Raw genomic sequence first — 18701 nt, 5'->3', positions numbered from 1 at the left:
TCACAATGAACGTAAAGCAGCCGAAAATCATGGAACTGTGCGTATACGTTCATATTTTACGTTAAGCACTTGTAGTTTTTTAATATTCTTGCAGTGCACCTTAACCACGGGAAGAAGAGCCGGTAGCTCTGAATGTCCCAGAGGAAACTGGCTCATTGTCGTTTTGAGTTATGAACTATGTCCCTTCACTCCCTCCCTCCGATACTATCATGTGCACAAATGCAATATAAACATGTTGCCTAGATTTGGAGATATTGGCCATAGGGATGTCTGCCTTCTCGCCAATTTAATGGTGCTTGTGGCACTCAAAGCACTAAAATAATACATTTGAAAAACTCAACAGCAATATATCTTCTTCCAGAAATCAGGACACGGTTACTCAAACTGCTCATTGTTTTGCGTAACCGGAAAAATACTGTATTGTTTAAGGCCAACAATTTATAAATGTTTACAACAATTAAAAACATGCTGTTTAATAGCATCTCTGATGTCTAAAATGTAGTTTGAAAATGTGGCGTCACCAGTGCAGATTTGACCACAGTGTTCTTTCAATATGTTTATATCATTGCTCATAATATGACATACATTTGTGTATTTACTATGCATACATTTATTTATATTATACGTAATGCATGTATTTCTGGAATTTCTTTTCGCATGAATAGTTAAATAAATGTACACAATGTGTATTGCTGTGTAATCACATCTTTTTCCCTTTGTCTTTAATTTGTTTGTTTTTTCACTCTAATTCTTCTTTATCTGTGTGCTTACGTCCTCTTATTCAAAGATGATGACAAGCACATAATAGATTATGAAGAGACGATTGTCACCTCAAGAAAATTGACTGCATCAGAAGCACAATTTTGAGTTGACAAAATTGCATTGTAAACACCCCGTCACCATTGACTGCCGTATTATGACCACTGTTTATTGATTGGGCAGATCAGTAGTTCTCCCAGGGTTTGAGGACCACCTGGGGGTCCTTCATCATAAAAGTGAGAAACCTCTTGAAGTTTGCACTGGTGACATGTCGTGTACGATGCTCTGTGATTCAGCACATGAGAGTAAACCAGTCAGATGGGGGTCCGTGTTGTTTTGGGGGGTCTTTGAGACGAGAAGGCCTGCCATAAGGCACATTCTTCCACTTGCAGAGGGGGATGGGAGGGGAGGTTTTGTTGCTCGGGCTCTCCCTGTGCATACCAGAGACACACGCACGCACACACACACACACACACACACACACACACAACTAAACAACATCCAGACCCTGAGCTGCATCTCGGGATCACAACACGGCTTCAAAATCGTCTCATCGGACACTTCAGACACTTCAGTGTGAGACGTGGGAGAATGGACCATCTTGTTTTTCTGCCATCGTGAAGAAGAGGAGGGGGGGGGGGGCTGAGGAAGAAGGGGGTGGTGCGTCTGAACTGGAGATCCTATTACAGACATCCAGACTTGTTTTTTTTTTTTTTCATGGCAAGTTTTTTTTTTTTGGTAGGTGGGGGGAGGGCGACTCTGCAACTTTCTCGGCCCGATGTCTTTTTCATACCCAGCAGGCGAAAATGCCTCGAATGAACACTTTGCGTGCTTTTGACTAGACGACGCGTTTGTTTATGTTTTTTTTTTTCCTTCCTTTTTCTGGAAGTGAGGACCGTTTCTTTTTTGGGGGGTCCGTTAGCTGTTCGGATTTCTTTCTTTTTTTGATAATGAAGGAATCCAAGAAGATCCAGCGAGGATCGGACGAGAAGCGCAGAATAAAAAAAGTTTGGGAGGACTGCGAGAAAACTTTGAAGCGCCCCGCAGATCCCCCTCACCATGCCGACGCTGGTCGCTCACTCGACATCGAATGAAGGAAAACGTGAAGCCCCCCGAGAAACAGGACAAGTGAAGCCCCTAAAACCAAAGTGATCTCTTGTTTAGTTTTTTTTTGTGTGTGCGTGTGTTTTTTTTTTCTTTCTTTCCGTGCACGGTTGAAAACCTCTCGCTCCCAAGATGTCTTCCCAGGCTCGGAGCCCCATTGTTGCATTCTGCGGGATGCTCTGCGTCTGGACCGCCGGGCTTTCGGGCTCCGGGGCGGCGTTGTCTCCCAACGGGACCGTGTTCGAGGACAACTGCAAGAAGACGTCGACCTGCGAGGCTCTGAAGTACAACACATGTCTGGGATCGCCTCTGCCCTACACGCATACCTCCCTGATCCTGGCGGAGGACTCCGGCACCCAGGAGGAGGCTTTCGAGAAGCTGACCATGTGGTCCGGTGAGAACGAACGGCTCCAATAACTCCAATAACATCTCCATTGTTTTTATATCTTTTAAGATTGCAGAAGAAGGGTCATCCAACAATAAATGTGTTGTAACTGTAGAGGTCTTTCCCCCGGACCATGAAATCACATCTCAAAAGTACAGTGACACCGATGATGTTGTTATGAATATTCACATCATTTACATTATTTGGTAAAGTGATACTTAATAACTAATTCCACTCTTTATATGACATATTAAGTAAGAGCTTGGCGTTCATGGTTGCAATTTGTAGCAGCCTAATAAATACGTGTATAAGGATTAGTTTCACTACACGTTTGTATTCCGCATTGTTTGCATTGTTTATGTGTGATAATAATGTTAATTGCTTTTGACAATGGGTTGGGATGGAGGCTGGATGTGGGGAGAGAGCCTCAACAGGAAATGAAGGGTTAATAGCCATTAAAGACAACAAAAGGAATCACTCATAGGTGTTGGAGAGCCAACAATGGGATACTCTCGCTCATAAAAGGCTTTTAGATATTCTGCTTTACATTCATAAGCACATCCTAATGGTTTGTCAGACCCAGGTCACAGAGGGGATCTGCACTGTTGGTTGTGGTTTCCTCTGGCTCCTGTGTCATTTACAGCAGAGAGAGATATTATCCATTCATATACTGTCTCCAACTGTGCTCATGTTTAATAAGTAGATCAATGTTTGTCATGCACACTCGTCCTTATTATGCTGGATGTTAAATTGGAAACAATGTTACGTTAGTCTACACATATGTCCTCAGAGATGCATTTTCATTCATATTTCATATTCCAAGCATTTCATCTCTCTTCACAAGGGCTGTTCCCAAATTAATGATGTCTTTATGACAATTGTGGCTGCTCAAATTAGGGCAGCAACCCACAGATTAATTTCCTTATCTAATAATCTGCTGATTTTATCTCGACGAATCAATTGGTCGACAAAATGAGAGCCACATGTGACGTCTTCAGATTTCTCGTTTTGTCCGACTAACGATAAAAAATTCCCAAGTTTCTTTGGCCGGCCAAGTCATTTTTTCTGATTAGTTGATTCATTGATTAATTAATTGACTTATCGAGTTTAAAAAAATGCTGTTACACAATTATCAATTAGATGATGTGACTGAAGGTGATCACAGTCGGTCAGTCTTTTATAATCAAACTGATTGGTCTATATATTTACTCGCCCTTGTCATAACTTCTAGGTATGTGTGTGTGCACAGGTTCAGTATAATGATTATATATGGTGATCACCATCGGTCTGATAAATCCAGCCTGTGTCCGGTCCAACGTCTCTCACGTCTAACTTGAATGTTTTCAGGATGTTTGAAGACAGTTTCTTTCCCTGTCGTAGGCCTGCGGAACGCTCCTCGCTGTTGGTCCGTCATCCAGCCGTTGCTCTGTGCCATCTACATGCCCAAATGTGAGAACGGTCGGGTGGAGCTGCCCAGTCAGAGCCTGTGTTTGGCCACACGTCGGCCTTGCAGCATCGTGGACCAGGAGAGAGGCTGGCCCAGCTTCCTCAAGTGTGACAAATTCCCTGTGGGCTGTTCGGTACGCTTCACTCTCCTTTTCATGTTGTGTGAGACTGTATTGATCCCCAAAGGGGCATGGAGGGGGGGGGGGGGCTTTTCACTGCAGGTCAGAGGTCAGGGGACAAAGGTTGAAATGTTGTGTCCTCTGTGTGCAGAATGAGGTGCAGAAGCTGAAGTTCAACATGTCCGGCCAGTGTGAAGCTCCCCTGGTGAAGACGGACATTCAGTCCAGCTGGTACAAGGACGTGGAGGGCTGCGGTATCCAGTGTGACAACCCGCTGTTCACTGAGGAGGAGCACAACGACATGCACGCCTACATCGCTTACTTCGGCACCATCACCCTCCTCTGCACCTTCTTCACCCTGGTGAGACACGACTACATCACCCTTTGTGTTTGCCTTTTTAGGAAGGAGATTTCCCTCTTTAGATAATAGTGGCAATAATAATGATGCATTTTATTTGTAACGCACTTTTCATTCAAAAGAATCTCAGAGTGCTACAGAGCCAGTAGAGAGTTTGAACTATAATAAAAAAGAAAATAGCTGTCAGTGATTTAACACAAAGTAAACTCTTTGTCCTCCGTTTCAGGCAACGTTTCTTGCCGACTGGAAGAACTCCAACCGCTACCCAGCAGTCATTCTCTTCTACATCAACGCCTGTTTTTTCGTGGGCAGTATCGGCTGGCTGGCCCAGTTCCTGGATGGCGCGCGCGACGAGATTGTGTGCAAGAGCGACAACACCATGCGACTCGGGGAGCCGTCGTACGTCGAATGTCCTCAACCGCTCAGTTATGAGTCCGGAGATCGTTCCCAACTCCTAAAAAAACTCAAACATTTCCTGTTTGTGTCGTCTGCCCCGACAGGTCTTCAGAGACGCTGTCGTGCGTCACCATCTTCATCATCGTGTACTACTCCCTGATGTCGGGCGTGATTTGGTTCGTCATGCTGACCTACGCCTGGCACACGTCCTTCAAAGCCCTGGGCACCACGCAGCAGCCGCTGTCTGGCAGGACCTCCTACTTCCACATGGTCACCTGGTCCATCCCCTTCGTCCTCACCGTGGCCATCCTGGCTATCGCTGAGGTGTGTAGGGAGCCATTCGCCTCAAACAGTCTGACACTTGGTTGAAAAAGGGTTGACGGTATGTTTATTTTCCCATTTGTTGTGGCTCCGTTACTCACAGGTGGACGGAGACTCCGTGAGTGGGATCTGTTTTGTCGGCTATAAGAACTACAGATACCGTGCTGGGTTTGTGCTGGCCCCCATTGGAGTGGTGCTTGTTGTCGGCGGCTACTTCCTCATTCGGGGTGAGTGTTGTATTCTAGTAAAGTAGCAGATTTAACTCTTCCATCCAAATCTTTCAAGCTTTGTCATAATCCAGAAGGGATCCTCAAAATTCATCCCCGCAGCCACCAACATTGACTGATTCTGTTTTTATTTCTCCTTTTAGGCGTCATGACTTTGTTTTCCATTAAGAGCAACCACCCGGGACTACTGAGTGAGAAAGCTGCCAGCAAAATCAAAGAAACAATGCTGAGGCTCGGTATGTTCTCTCACCTGGTGCCACTTCACACCACAGTGGTGGCGACTTGAGAAATGGTGTGAGGGTGAACATCATCCTGGTCTTAATCCGTTTTAGAGACCCGGGTTTACGAAATGAAATGTTTTAAGAGAGCAGCATGTTATTGAACACAAAACGTCAACATTTTGGATCATCAACAGAACTTTTGAAATGAGAAGAAAAAAAAAAGTTGAACATGTCACATGATAATATTCTACGGTACATGTCCTCACTGTGTGAATGCAGTTGGGAGTGAAGTGTTTGTTGTGCTGTTCCTCCTCGTCAGGCATCTTTGGATTCCTCGCTTTCGGCTTTGTTTTCATCACCTTCGGCTGCCACTTCTACGACTTCTTCAACCAGGCTGAATGGGAGAGGAGCTTCAGAGAATACGTGCTGTAAGTTTTTCACTGTCTGTCTTCTTTCGGTCCGCTGCACGTGTTTGCTGCTGCACACCTGCAAAACTCTCGGCACAGAAATCCACAAGCTGATGCTGTCGGGACTCGAAACCGCTGAAGCGGTGAATGCAGCCCTATTTCCTCACAGTGTTGACACTGGCTGGATTGGAATTAATTTTGCCTCAAAAATGTAAACCGCTCTCTCCTGCTCCGACATGTGAAAGACTTTCTTATTCACCAGATCCGGCGCGTCTGAATGTACCTCAGTCACGTGGGTAGAAGTTGTGCGTGGCACGCGCGGCACGGTCGCTGGCTTTTCATCTCATGCGATGTTTTCAACAGGTGTGAAGCCAACGTGACAATCGCCTCTCAGACCAACAAGCCGATCCCAGAATGCATCATTAAGAACCGGCCCAGCCTGATGGTGGAGAAAATCAACCTGTTCTCCATGTTTGGGACGGGTATTGCCATGAGCACCTGGGTCTGGACCAAGGCCACCATCCTCATCTGGAAACGGACCTGGTGCAAGTAAGCGAACATCAAGTGAACTGCAACATTAAATATAAAGACCGTTTCTGTGGCTAGAGTTGTACAAATGTTTATTCAGAAGATTGTGTTTAGTGTTCGTTGTTCTGTTTCTGCCTTTTATAATCTCTCTGTCAGTCCCTTCTCATTACTATCATGGCTCCATGCCTGGCCGAGTCCATATGGGGTTTTAAAGATATGATGACAGTGTGGGAAAAGTCTAATCTCTATGCATCCAAACCTGTAGCAAACATCTTTTAAAAAACGTGGATATTCAGCCTGAGAATTTTAAAGTATAGAGGCATACATTTACTCCGCATCTAGCTGTGTGTGTGTGTGTGTCTGTGTGTGTTAATCCCTGGTTTTGTAACAGCGCTCACAAGGGCTCACTGTGACTTGGATTTTACTCCCAGGAATTAGTTTCCTTCTCCCTTTGAAGAAGGAAAAAACAGTAATTCAGCTTCTTGGAATTATTGTTTTCAGTGTGGGTTTGACTCAAAGAGAACGTGTATGGAAATCGGCATCTTGCCCAGTATCACATGGCTGCTGGTGGCATTGAACGTGGGATCCTTGATCGGGTCTCTCTTTCTGAACCTGCCTTCTGTTCCCCTGGCAGGATTATTGGCCGTAGTGACGATGAACCCAAGAGGATCAAGAAGAGCAAGATGATCGCCAAGGCCTTTGCGCAGAGGAAGGAACTTCACAAGGACCCAGAAAAGGAGCTGTCCTTCAGCATGCACACCGTGTCCCACGAAGGACCAGTGGGTGAGTTTTACAGTGGAGAGCATTCATCCAGAGGGAGTCTCAACTTAAATTCAGTATATTTTAATACAGAGAACAGAAAACTACATTATCCTCTACTTGGGATGGAGATTGAATCAGTTGAATCCGTCCCTGGCGATGTTTCCATACTTCCACCTTGTGGTAAAGAACTGAAACTGCAAGGCGTCTGATTTGGATTATTTATGGTGGAGCTCATGTCACATGTTAGTATCGTTATTTTAGGCATATTATTCATTAATTCACCCTTTTAGTTCATGCTTGACCCAAAGTACAAAAAGATAGTTTTCTCACCTGCAGATATATTTGGGGTTTGGCATTGTATGTGCTCATGGCAACAACCGCTATTTATTTCTTTGCTTTCAAATTTGGCCGGAGAAGATGTTTTCCATTCGCTTTTGTGTGGCTTCGAGGCGACACAGTCAGGGACAACTGTTATGTTTGCAGCTAAGACACATCTCTGCTCATGTAAACTGTGTGGCCGCCGTGCTTGTTTAGCCTGGAGCACTCCGGAGCTATAGAGGCACCGCGGAGGAGCCATTAAGTGTGCGTTGGGTTTAAAGACGCCCTCAGCTGTCCCTGTTGTAAATGGAGAGTTTGTGGTTTTGTCTTCTCTCATTCATAGCCGGAATCAATTTTGAGCTAAATGAGCCATCGAATGACATGTCGTCCGCTTGGGCGCAGCATGTGACCAAGATGGTGGCCAGGCGAGGTGCCATCCTGCCTCAGGACATCTCTGTTACTCCTACCGGTACACCAGGTGAGAGCCGGAGGCCATTACACTGACTGCTTTCCACATGCGGAGCATTTTTTCATCTTTTGCTCTTTTTCTGTTGAACACCAACTCACTCTGTTGTTTCTTCACAGTACCGCCCCCAGATGAGAGGAACAGGCTGTGGATGGTGGAGGCTGAGATCTCACCGGAGATGATAAAGAGGAAAAAGAAGAAGAAGAAGAGGAAGAAGGAAGTGCGTCAAGTGGAGGAAGCCGCGGACTGCCAGGCTTATCGCCAGCGCGAGTTTGGTCACAGCTCGGTGCCTCGCTTGCCCAAACTGCCGTGCCACCCTAGTCTGGTCGCAAATCTGCAGGAGCAGCAGAGGCAACAGCGGAAGCTGGAGGAGGAAGTCCTGCCAGGGTCCTACCCGGATATCCAACCCTCCCACCCTCTGTCCCGTGAGCAGAAGTGCCCCTATCCGTCTTACCAGAGCAGTCGGTACAGCTATGGCCGCAGCTACCCTCCCACCTTCAACGACCGCCCAGAGGATCTGGGTCTCGGCCCACGCTGCCTTCCCTCAGCCTCCACCTGGCAGCCCAGTGGACCTTCCAGCTACCCGGGGGAGATGGATCTCACCGACGGGCTGTCGGAGAGGTTGGCCCACGTGGCTCGGGTACCGGCAGGCCGAAGGGCCGGCTACGGACCCATTCACTCCCGGACCAATTTAATGGAGGCAGAGCTCATGGATGCCGACTCTGACTTCTAAGAGCACAGCTCCGATGTATTGCTCTGCGGTACACAGACAGTAAGCTACAAAAAGTGCTGGATGCTTTTAAAAAACGAACTGAATTTCATCTAATTCCACCTCCCCAGCTTAACTAAGCCGGTCAGTTTTTTCAATTGTTTTTGTGAAAAAACAAATAAAAAAACAAAGGGATAAAGTGGAAAAATATGTTGTGCATAAATTAATTAATGAAAGAATATTTTTTTTAAACCTTATTTGTGTCCAATTAAATTTCAAAGGCAACTCCATGATGACGAGACAAAAGGCAGCTACACTTTATATGGCTTGAAACAGAACCCCCTATGTATTCACCAGCCCAGCCAGACATCCAACTCTAATGTCATCAAAGGATTTTGAATTTGACACTGTCGACTTTAAAAAAAAATGTTATTACCATTAAAGACATTTGAAGATGATGGCAGCCGATGAAACTTTTAAAAGTCCATTATATTTTTACTCTTTGAATGACAGCTTGTGTCATTCTTACTGCCCCAGGGCTGTGAACCCGGACTCTTACAGAAGACCACACAGGTTTACAAAATGCTACGGGCTATTTGCAAATACTTTTGAACCCAGGTCTTATATATATTTAATGTTAGACTCCATTTCTCTCTTCCCACCACTATTTAGCCATTAATTACTATGTTTATGTACAGTTAACTTGAGGTGCAATTTGCATATGCTCGGTTGCCTGGTGCAATAAACAAACAAATATAGCTTGTTTTTTTTTGCCTTGAGAAAAGAAAATACTGAAATTAATGCTGTGGCTATCTTTTTCTCAATGAGTTCTCCTTGTATATTTCAAAACTACTTTTCTCCTTGAAAGTGTTATTTTTTACAGCAGTATGTCTACTTTTGTTAATCTGTTGTACATATTCAATATAAACTGGGCTTCATATGTTTTTTCATTTCTTCATCCAGTTAAAAATTGTTTGTTTGACGTATTTTAGACCGCAGTGGGCTTAGAAGTCACTTTTTACTTAAAATGCTACTATTTTACAGTCTCTCTTTCTAAATGTGTGTTATGTATATAGGTTGTTCATAGATTTCTCAATAAGGGTATTATTTGTACAGATTTATATATCGGATCACTTGATTACTCTGCTGATATGATAAATAAAAAGGGAAGAGTCAACGATGCTATAAAAAGTTGTCACTGTACTTGTGCTGTAACCAAAATGTCACCTAGTATTGTCATTTTACACTCAATATGGATACATGATGCTGAAGTCATTCTTAGCCAACGCTGAGGAGTAGTTTGTCTAATGTAAGTGTCTAGATATTCATGTGAAATGGAGAATTATTTATGTTATAAGTAGTTACCACACTGCTATAAATTCAACAATATAGGGAGTTGGGTAGCAAAATAAAGATTAGTTGATATCCACACAAAACGTTTATGTTCAAAGATTATTAAGAGGCTAAATGAAGATTATGGTTTTCCTTTGTATGCCCTAAAAATAAATAGTTTCTGTTTTTGTACGCTGTCAAAAAGATTTCGGCTTTGAGTTGCTTTCTGTGTTTAGTCTCCCAACTGTGTCAAAATAAGTTTACTGTCACTTTGTGCAGCTGTACTTTTGGTTTTTATATGTAAATAAAAGGAACCCTACACTTAGTGTGTTTCCTGTTTTGCTATAACCTCTCTTTCATTTGTTTGTCCCTCACTTGGATAACATGAACTAAACACTTCTCATTTTATAATATATATAAACCCCCTCCAAAAACCACGTGCTCATATGTTGCTTCTGTTTTGACCAACACAATGACAGGATGCAGTCACACCTTCTTTATTGACGCCATCACTGGGGGGGCGTCAAAGCTGCTCATTTTCAAAGGCGGCAGCTTGAAAGATTAATAAAAAATTATAAGTAAACATCCAAATCTATCCACGGAGAGGAAGGTAGAAAGAACGCACGTGCAGGCCGAGCAAGAGGCCTTTAAGGAAGCACGACAACGTGCTCCATCCATACGCAGACAGGCCGTCCCTCAGCCCGCCCCTCTCCGGCTCGGCTGCTGTCAGACCGTCGGCGTGAGGAAGCAACCAGTGGCCGCACGGCAGACTTCATAAAGAGTTGTGGGGGTTGGGGATGATACAGGAGCGACTCTTGGGACGCACACAACATGTCCCACAGAAAGTCGCCACCGATGCCGGTTGAAGTGGAGAACCTGCGCAGGAGATCCGCGGCGGATTCAGGTGAGACCCAAAGCGAGTCACCTGCTTCTCGACTTGTTCGCGTTCATCAGAGTCACCTGTGCTCCCAAAACCTGAGCGAAACATTTAGAGGACTTCCTGCTGGCGTTTCTGTTGGAATCTCTTTATTCCGAGAAGAAACGAAGGCATCGTGAATTTCTACACGTTGCTGGGGGTTGATTTTGGTGCAGAACTACTTTTTAATTTTTTTTAATTTTAATGTTCAGACAGGGTCGAGGATTATGTCCGAAGTCAGAGGCATGGGTTCTTTCCTGTAGTCTATATTGCCTTGTGATGATACAAACTAGATTATTCACCTTGTTCACATCATGTTAGTTTGGTGGCGATAAACTAGCTGTCCTTTGGCAAGGGAAGAAAAAAAAGCAACCATTAGTTGTTCCAAACTTGTGTTCCTCAGCTAAAAGGCCGCTCTCTCACTTACCAGCAACCTTTCGTCTGTTTTCAAGAAGTTGTCCACTATCGAAGTAGTAAAAGGGCACCCGTTCAAAAATGGATATCAGTTGCATGTGGAGTTGAAATGTTATTTCTGAAATGTGAATCTGAAGCATCTGCTTTCAGTTGCTTCCAAAATGTGCCCGTTGCACCGTTAAATCGTGAACTTCAACTTCACGTCTTGTATCAGACACGGGGAGCAGTATTTACAGTACAACCAGCGTGCTTCTATTTAAATGACAAAGCATAGCACTGTCAACAGGGTTTTCATATATGTATGTATGTTGCAATGGGTCTATAATGTGATCCGTCCTGGCAGACAGCAGTTGACAGCGTGGGGGGAAGAAGGGGACACTGCATGACTCAGAAGGTTTTTGTTAGTCACACACATTTCCATGGATGGAAAGCGTTGGTCCTGGATGTCAATCATGCTCTACACCTCTAATTCTATGATAGCCCTCATTGAGGTGACTTTGTGTGTGTATCATTTCAATGCACCATCTCCCGGGTTGAGTCAGCATTGTTTCACTGCTGAATTTGCAAGAAGAATCGAGTTGTTTAAAAAAATATTGCTCCCATACAGAGACCTCGGTAGAGCCGGAACAGCATCACCGGTTTCCACGACGACAGTGCCAAACTGATTTCCTGTGTGTCCAGCATCCGGAGCTGGGCGCAGCGGAGACGTCCTCCCCGGATGCGTCGGGCCACCAATTCTGCCACTACGCACCCAAATGTTTCCTCACCATCCACGGAGGTGAGTGGTTTCGCTGAAAACTATGAGAAAAAAAAAAGTACAGTTGAAACCTCTCTCGCAGATGCCCGTTTTGTCGGAGAGTTTAAAAACTCCAATTGGCTGATTTACATCCAGACAAAAATGCATTGGCTAGAAATGAACGGTAGTTAAGTTTCTGTAAGATATGGAGATGTTTAAATATAGAAAGGAGAAGTCAACTGGAAGAGTGAGTGCAAAGGTGGGTGGGAGGGGGGATTATCATCATGAGGGATATTTTTCCATCTTGCAACGTGGAAGAGTTTTCTCACAGCTGTGATCTGCCACAGGAGGACTCGGTGCCTCCCAATCTACTCCCTCTCGCTACGGAGAGGACGTTTGGCACGAAGGCACCACAAAGACCACAATCAGAGCGGAGAATGAGGTGGAGGCGCACAAGGAGGCCAACAACTACAAGGTGGGACATGGCTGGGTTATGGTGACACCTTCACTCCAAACACCTAATCACTCAGCATCCTTTGCAGGGGTTGAACTAAGTTTGAATCTGATACGCGTGTCAACAATACCAGACTGTTTTCACATTCCTTGTTTTGCGGGACATCATTTGAATCCAGTTTTTTTTGGTGGGGGGGTTTCAGTTTGGCTTCAGGAAGTGGAAGGGCCACGTAACGGAGAAGCCCTATGAGGACCAATCAGACATCATCAAAGAGCTCCATTCTGATCTGAGCTTTGTTAAGCTTCAAGAAGGTCCCATTTTCATTTTCAACTTTCCATTTTTGCCCATACAGACGGATATGGAGTTGTTTCGGGAAAGCAATAACCTGCGTTTGTGATCTCTCCTCCAGGCTCAGTGGCCACCTTTGGGAACGTAGTTTATGTCATTATATTTGGATGGTGGATATCTTTAATCTACTTCCTCATTTGTCCTGTAATGTTTCTAACGATCATCGGTGCCCCTTATGGTATGTATCGTATAAACCAGCTTCATCCCTTAAGAGTATTATAGTTTCCTCTTAAATCTATATATTTTTTTGTCGCTGTTGCTTTTTCCAGGCAAACTTTGTTTCAAGATGGCGTGGTACTTTATTTGGCCGTTTGGGAAATCGATAGAGAAGGTAATTTGTAATATAGTATAATAATATTCTGCTATTTTAAGTGTCCCAAAAGAAGCTGAGACATTCACACGTTACCAACAAGTTGTCATCTTCTCTGCCCTTTTCAGGCTTGTGATGTCGTGAAGAGACCTGTTGCAAAGCCTCCAAAGTTTGAGGACATTCCTGAAGACAGCGAAAACAGTCGGGAAAAGGACTCTGCGCCCCTTCTGATGTCTTCCCCGATCCCTGTTATGATCCCGATCCCAGAACCACCAGCTAGAAAAACTTCAAAGCACTGGGTAAGAAAGTCAGAATCTTTAACCCCATGGTGCATTGAAGGTTTAATATTATATCTATGCATTGTGAACTATTTAAATTCTTTGTCCCTCTCTGCAGTGTCGCATCAGCACTTATGTTTGGCTGCTGCTGGGCTTCCCTGTCCTGGCCGTGGTGCACTCCCTGGCCTGTGTGCTCTCCTGGCTGCCGGTCTTCACGATACCTGTCGCCAAGATGAACGCTCGCACACTGAGCATTGTCCTCCTCATGGAGCCGGAGGACATTCAGATTCACAGACTGGAAAAGGTACACGTTAAGAACCATGCAAGATGACAAGTGCTCGACTTTACTTAATCTGAACTAATGTGCTGGAAGTATCAAACTGACTAAAGATATCTCTTTTGGTGAGATATCAAAGCAAGGAATGTGTATTTGATATTTTCCTTCCTTTGCTGTCAAGCTTTGCAAAACATGAACTGCAAGGTTTTTATAGCCGCCTTATTAGCTATGGCAACATCTAACTGATTGCTCCCTGTGCCCTTTTAGAAGGGTCAGTTCCACCAAATCTCCTCCCCCTCCCCCCTCCAAGTGATGTGTAACATGTGCTCTCCATAACTTGCACATATTTTAAGCTAGATGCCTCAAACACTAGACATCATTGAGACTTGACTTCAATAGAAATGGCTCTATATGAAAATTGACATTGATATTGATACATTATCCAGAGTAATCAGGATGTTGTTCATGGAAAGACATGTTGAAAACATTTATTTGTGTGAACTGGTCCTTTTTAAACCTCACCCATTAATTGACATTAAGTCGCATCTCATGAATGAATTTGTAACTTAAGTGTTTTCTGTTCTCTTTTGCAGACGTTTGGGTGTGAGAGCAGAGTCATCTTGTGCTGTTATCATGCTTTCAATGCGTATTATTACAAATACACTGTCCAAGGAATCCACATTTTCGCTCTCAGTATCCATTTTGGGTTGTCGGTTCAAGCTCGATGTAAGAACAATGTCAGAAGGTCAGCTGTGGTACCATTAGATTGCTTTCCAAAGTGTGTGTGTGTGTGGCCATCTGCAGGTACATGTGGTGAATACAATACAGGTCTGTCTGCTGTCTATCCATTTGTTCTCCTTAAGTCTACGCTCCCTGCAGACCTGCTCCCCCTGGTATTTATCACTCTCATTATTGGCTATGCTGACCGTGAACACAACTTCTGCAGTGCAGAGACCAAGTTTGCCACAGCCATCACTTCCATCATTCCTCTATCCTACTATATTGGCATGGGGATAGCCAGGTAAGGTGTTGTTTTTTCCGTCTCTGGCCAGTAGATACATGTGAATGAAAGGCGAAGGTACATACTGGAGGTGTCATTTTAATCACGAATTATAATGTACAATACATAAAATGGTTGGTTTATTGGGACCTGCATATTCCCGCAGCATTTCTGCACAGAGTAACTTCGCAGTGGGAGCAGTGGTGAACGCGACCTTTGGTTCCATCTCAGAGATGACCTTCTACATCACGGCCCTGCTGCACGGACACCACGCAGGCACCAAATGTTACGAGGAGATCGTTAAAGCAGCGCTCACTGGGACCTTGCTCGGGTGTATACTGTTTGTACCTGTGAGTGCCCGAGAAGGACACAAATTAACACGTGTACATATCGGCTGACATGCAGCATTATGATCCTCTGATTGTGATTTCCAAACCTGTTACTGACTGTTTGTTTGTCAACTGCACAGGGTATCTGTATGATCATTGGGGGCATTAAACACAGGGAGCAACGATTCAACAGTCGGTCAGCTGGAGTGAGCTCAGCTTTGCTCTTCATATCTGTTGGAGGTATGTATGGCAGCTGCGCATGTAACTCCTCCTTTTTTTTTTCTCTTTCTTTTTTTTACAGTTTGTCCTCCACTAACGGATTCATTAAAACTTGGCCCTCATGTTGTAATTTCGTCCCTAGGTGTGTTCGCTCCCACCATCTTCTCAAAGGCCTTCGGTAGTCTGGTGTGTGAAAGCTGCACCAACATCCCGGGCAATGGCAGCGTGCCCTTCGTCTGCAAAGATTGTCACTACGACACGGTGAGTTGAGCTGCAGCTGCGTTTGGAAATGATGAGGGCAAGCAAGCGGTGTGATTGGTGTTTGCAGTGTTTAAATAACTTTTTTTGTACACACTTCTACCATTTAAAATGAAATCTGTATGGTTCTCCACAGTTTTGATTTGATATAAAAGGTTTTCAAAATGTAACTTTTATTTTTAAGGTTCACCTTCGTTTTTGTTTTCTTTTTAACAGAGTCAAGCTATCCCACAATTGATCCTGTCCCATATTGAGTAAGTCCAGCTGCTACATATATGCATATTTACTTTGACTTTGCAGCAGAATTATGTTTTCAGGTTGTCCGTCCCATTCTCGTGATAACGCGGTCGCTCAGGAATGCCTGGAAAAATTTCTTCAACTTTAGCACAAACGTACCGCCAGGACTCGACGAGGAACTGAATCGAAATTGGTGGTCAGAGGTCACTTTGACTTCACAAAACATGGTTATGTTCATAACTGAAGAATCCATATGACAATTGTGACAAATTCACACAAATGTCTTGTAGAATAAAATTACGACGTTTAGACAAACACAAGGCGGTAGTTGAAGTTTTAAAAGTTGTCACCTCAATTGTGTTTTAAATACCAAAATGTTTCCAGGCCCCTGGTGTACACCATTTCTGTGCTGCTCCCTGCTGCATACCTGATTGGCCTCATCTTCACACTGAAAACCCACTCCCACATCTATGACATCCATATCAGCGATGGTCAAGGGGGCCACGCCTACGGTGGTCAGTACGCACATGAGGGTTTCAGCCACTCCCACCCCACGGGTGAGGTCACCACTGGCCATCACCTTGTGGCCGACACGTGTATTAATGGCAGCATTGTTTCCACCGGCCATGTTGCAACAGCTGTGTCTGTGGTGTGCATGTAGTATTCTTTAATCTTTTGGGTGAAGGAGCATGGAAATGGTAAAGCACTGATGCCTTCTGTCTGCTATATTAGTGCATTGTAAGGAGAGCATTTCCCCTGCGGTGAGGTCAAGTTGTGCATGACAAAACCCTGAAGCATGTGAGGGGGAAGAACTTAAACACGGGAGGAAGGTCAGATTTTGAACTCTGTTGGATGGATGTGAAGGGGGAGGAAAGACTTCCTGCAGCAGTGAGGTAAGTCAGAAGTGTGTGTCGGTAAGCTGGTTGTTTGTATTCAACCAGCAGGTCATCATGTAGTCCACTGGTCCCGCTGGAGGGCTCTCGGAGTGCTGATTGCTGCCACAATATTGATGGCCTGCTGCGCTGACCTCAGCACTCGGAACATAGAGCCCATCCTGACCCATTCCTACATCTCCCAGGTATTTAAAATGCTTTATTCTTTTTAGAGGAAGGCATACTGTTGCTTACATTCCACACTCATTTGGTTCTCGGTCATAGAAGAGAATGCAAACGATTCAATTAAAGTTCGAGATTACATGCTGGAATACCTTTTTGATGAGTCAAATCCAAGACTTGGGAAGATGTGTAGGGAGCCGCGATGTTAACTGATGTGTTTTAGATTGAAGGACAATGGATTGTGTACCTTTTTTCTTTTTTGTGTGTGTGTGTGTGTGTGTGTGTTCTTGTACTTGATGCCCCCCTTCCTTTGCAGTACTTCATTGGTGTCACGGTGTTGGCCATGGTGCCAGAGCTTCCTGAGATTGTCAATGGGATCCAATTCGCCCTGCAGAACAACATCAGCCTGAGGTACACTGCTGTTTATTTATCACCTGAATTATTCCACTTTATAAAGACCATACTTTAATTTTGAGCAATCTGGCAATATTGAACATATGTACACTATGTAATTGATGCATAAATGGTAAAACATGTAATAGTTCAATGTCTAATTTATAGTTTTACTGATTTATGAATATAGATTGTTTAAACAGCATTCCACTTTATACACTATTTTCATAAGTTGATGTCAATGTCGATCAAGCCATTGTTAACAAAAAAAAAAAAATGTTTTAAACTTTTCAACTTAAACATTGTTTTTGGCCACAGCCTTGAAGTCGGCAGTTGCATTGCTGTACAGGTCTGCATGATTCAGATCCCACTGCTCATACTCTTCAATGCCTTCTATGTAAGTGCAATTAATAAGTTTAATAATGCATTTATTTTTAACAAAATGCAGTCGTTTCAATCCGGACCCCCCCCCCCCCCCCCCAGGATGTTGGATTTGTGCTTGTGTTCAGTGACATTCACCTCTGGGCCAGCATCTTCAGTGTCATTCTGGTCAATTACATCTTCATGGATGGAAAATGTGACTACTTTCAGGGTAGGTCAGAATGCAGATATTTCTACATTAGATACATTTACAGAGAATATTAGATGTGTTGGCGAGTTAGTCATATCTAACTTCTAAACCATGCAGTTATGAGTGAGCAGGTAAGAGGAAGCGGGCCTGGTTTATAGTCAAGATGAATCTTGACTTAAAATGTAGATTGTAATTGACTGTTTTGTTTGCAGGCACTGCTCTCGTGGTGGTCTACCTCATCCTGTTGGCCCTTTACTTCTTTGCTCCTTCTCCACGCTCTTGTTGATCTGCCTGCCAAGAACAATCCTGAAGCCACTCCAGAGACACTGACTTCATCTTCAGGTGCTATGGATTCGGTGGCACAAAACCCGGACGGGGATTTGTCTGCTTCTTGGCAATATGTATGAGTGGTGTTTTGCATGCATATTTCCAATTATGTCTGCCGTAAAAATCTGTAACTTAAATGTTTTGGTCTTGCATTTAAATGTAAATTGGTGCTATTCATTTGTGGTTCTGATATATTGTAATAACTGGTTTATACAGGACATAATAAATGCATTAATTTATCAAACGTCTGTGAAATATTTTTCAACTAGTGCTTCACTAATGACAGAGTTGTTTTTAAACTCTTCTGAAAGATTTACTGTACATTATATTGGATTTTCACTTTTAGATTTGTTTTATGGCTTTACATTTTTGGCACTGTTGGTACATAACCGGACCAATGACATGCATGTTATCACTTTGATCTGGTGCACACTCTCGGGATAGAACAGCAGCGAATGCAAATAGTCTAAACAAACAATTTGGGTTTGTTTCTGTTATGTATCATGCTAAAGATTAGTCAAAGTGAATGGGGGAGCACAGAGGTATTCACAGAACACTTTTATTGACTGTACTCCAACAAAACATTCACACCAGCCTACTGTACAACATGTTAGTGGTCATCTTTAAAAATGTCACATAGTAAAGGTTTGATAATTTTGTACGGAGGAAGTGACATCATGCACAAAGTAGTTTGTTGAACATAGAGGCAATGTAAAGTGCA

General features: G+C 43.9%; 2 protein-coding genes across 2 annotated transcripts; both read left to right on the top strand.

The window, feature by feature from the left end:
- The first annotated feature begins 1995 nt into the window (after nucleotides 1-1995).
- Nucleotides 1996-8665, top strand: smo (smoothened, frizzled class receptor). The gene is made up of 12 exons (XM_034526423.1): nucleotides 1996-2257; nucleotides 3629-3828; nucleotides 3965-4174; nucleotides 4398-4570; nucleotides 4672-4891; nucleotides 4992-5115; nucleotides 5259-5351; nucleotides 5656-5764; nucleotides 6107-6292; nucleotides 6906-7054; nucleotides 7695-7829; nucleotides 7937-8665. Exons 1-12 carry the CDS (start codon nucleotides 1996-1998, stop codon nucleotides 8548-8550), a joined length of 2475 nt encoding a protein of 824 aa, XP_034382314.1. The 3' UTR covers nucleotides 8551-8665.
- Nucleotides 8666-10662: 1997 nt separating this feature from the next.
- cax1 (cation/H+ exchanger protein 1) lies at nucleotides 10663-18159 on the top strand. The gene is made up of 20 exons (XM_034526457.1): nucleotides 10663-10762; nucleotides 11796-11966; nucleotides 12272-12399; nucleotides 12581-12689; nucleotides 12788-12904; nucleotides 12996-13057; nucleotides 13165-13335; nucleotides 13433-13618; nucleotides 14185-14284; nucleotides 14471-14612; nucleotides 14758-14941; nucleotides 15061-15160; nucleotides 15282-15400; nucleotides 15614-15651; nucleotides 16019-16146; nucleotides 16576-16712; nucleotides 17006-17100; nucleotides 17401-17479; nucleotides 17566-17674; nucleotides 17866-18159. The coding sequence occupies exons 1-20, from the start codon at nucleotides 10690-10692 to the stop codon at nucleotides 17937-17939; spliced, it is 2322 nt and encodes a 773-aa protein (XP_034382348.1). The 5' UTR covers nucleotides 10663-10689; the 3' UTR covers nucleotides 17940-18159.
- The last annotated feature ends 542 nt before the right edge of the window (nucleotides 18160-18701 follow it).

Source organism: Cyclopterus lumpus, chromosome 23 (assembly GCF_009769545.1).
Source record: "Cyclopterus lumpus isolate fCycLum1 chromosome 23, fCycLum1.pri, whole genome shotgun sequence".
In the NCBI taxonomy this organism is placed as follows: domain Eukaryota; kingdom Metazoa; phylum Chordata; class Actinopteri; order Perciformes; family Cyclopteridae; genus Cyclopterus; species Cyclopterus lumpus.
Note: the sequence above shows the minus strand (reverse complement) of the source record. Positions and strands in the feature narration are given on the sequence as shown.

Coding starts and splice junctions, on each gene's coding strand:
- cax1 (XM_034526457.1), top strand. CDS start 10,690: ATGTCCCACAGAAAGTCGCCACCGATGCCGGTTGAAGTGGAGAACCTG. Junction 13,058..13,164: donor TTGGGAAATCGATAGAGAAG/GTAATTTGTAAT, acceptor TGCCCTTTTCAG/GCTTGTGATGTCGTGAAGAG. Junction 17,675..17,865: donor AAAATGTGACTACTTTCAGG/GTAGGTCAGAAT, acceptor TTTTGTTTGCAG/GCACTGCTCTCGTGGTGGTC.
- smo (XM_034526423.1), top strand. CDS start 1,996: ATGTCTTCCCAGGCTCGGAGCCCCATTGTTGCATTCTGCGGGATGCTC. Junction 4,175..4,397: donor TCTGCACCTTCTTCACCCTG/GTGAGACACGAC, acceptor CCTCCGTTTCAG/GCAACGTTTCTTGCCGACTG. Junction 4,892..4,991: donor CCATCCTGGCTATCGCTGAG/GTGTGTAGGGAG, acceptor CGTTACTCACAG/GTGGACGGAGACTCCGTGAG.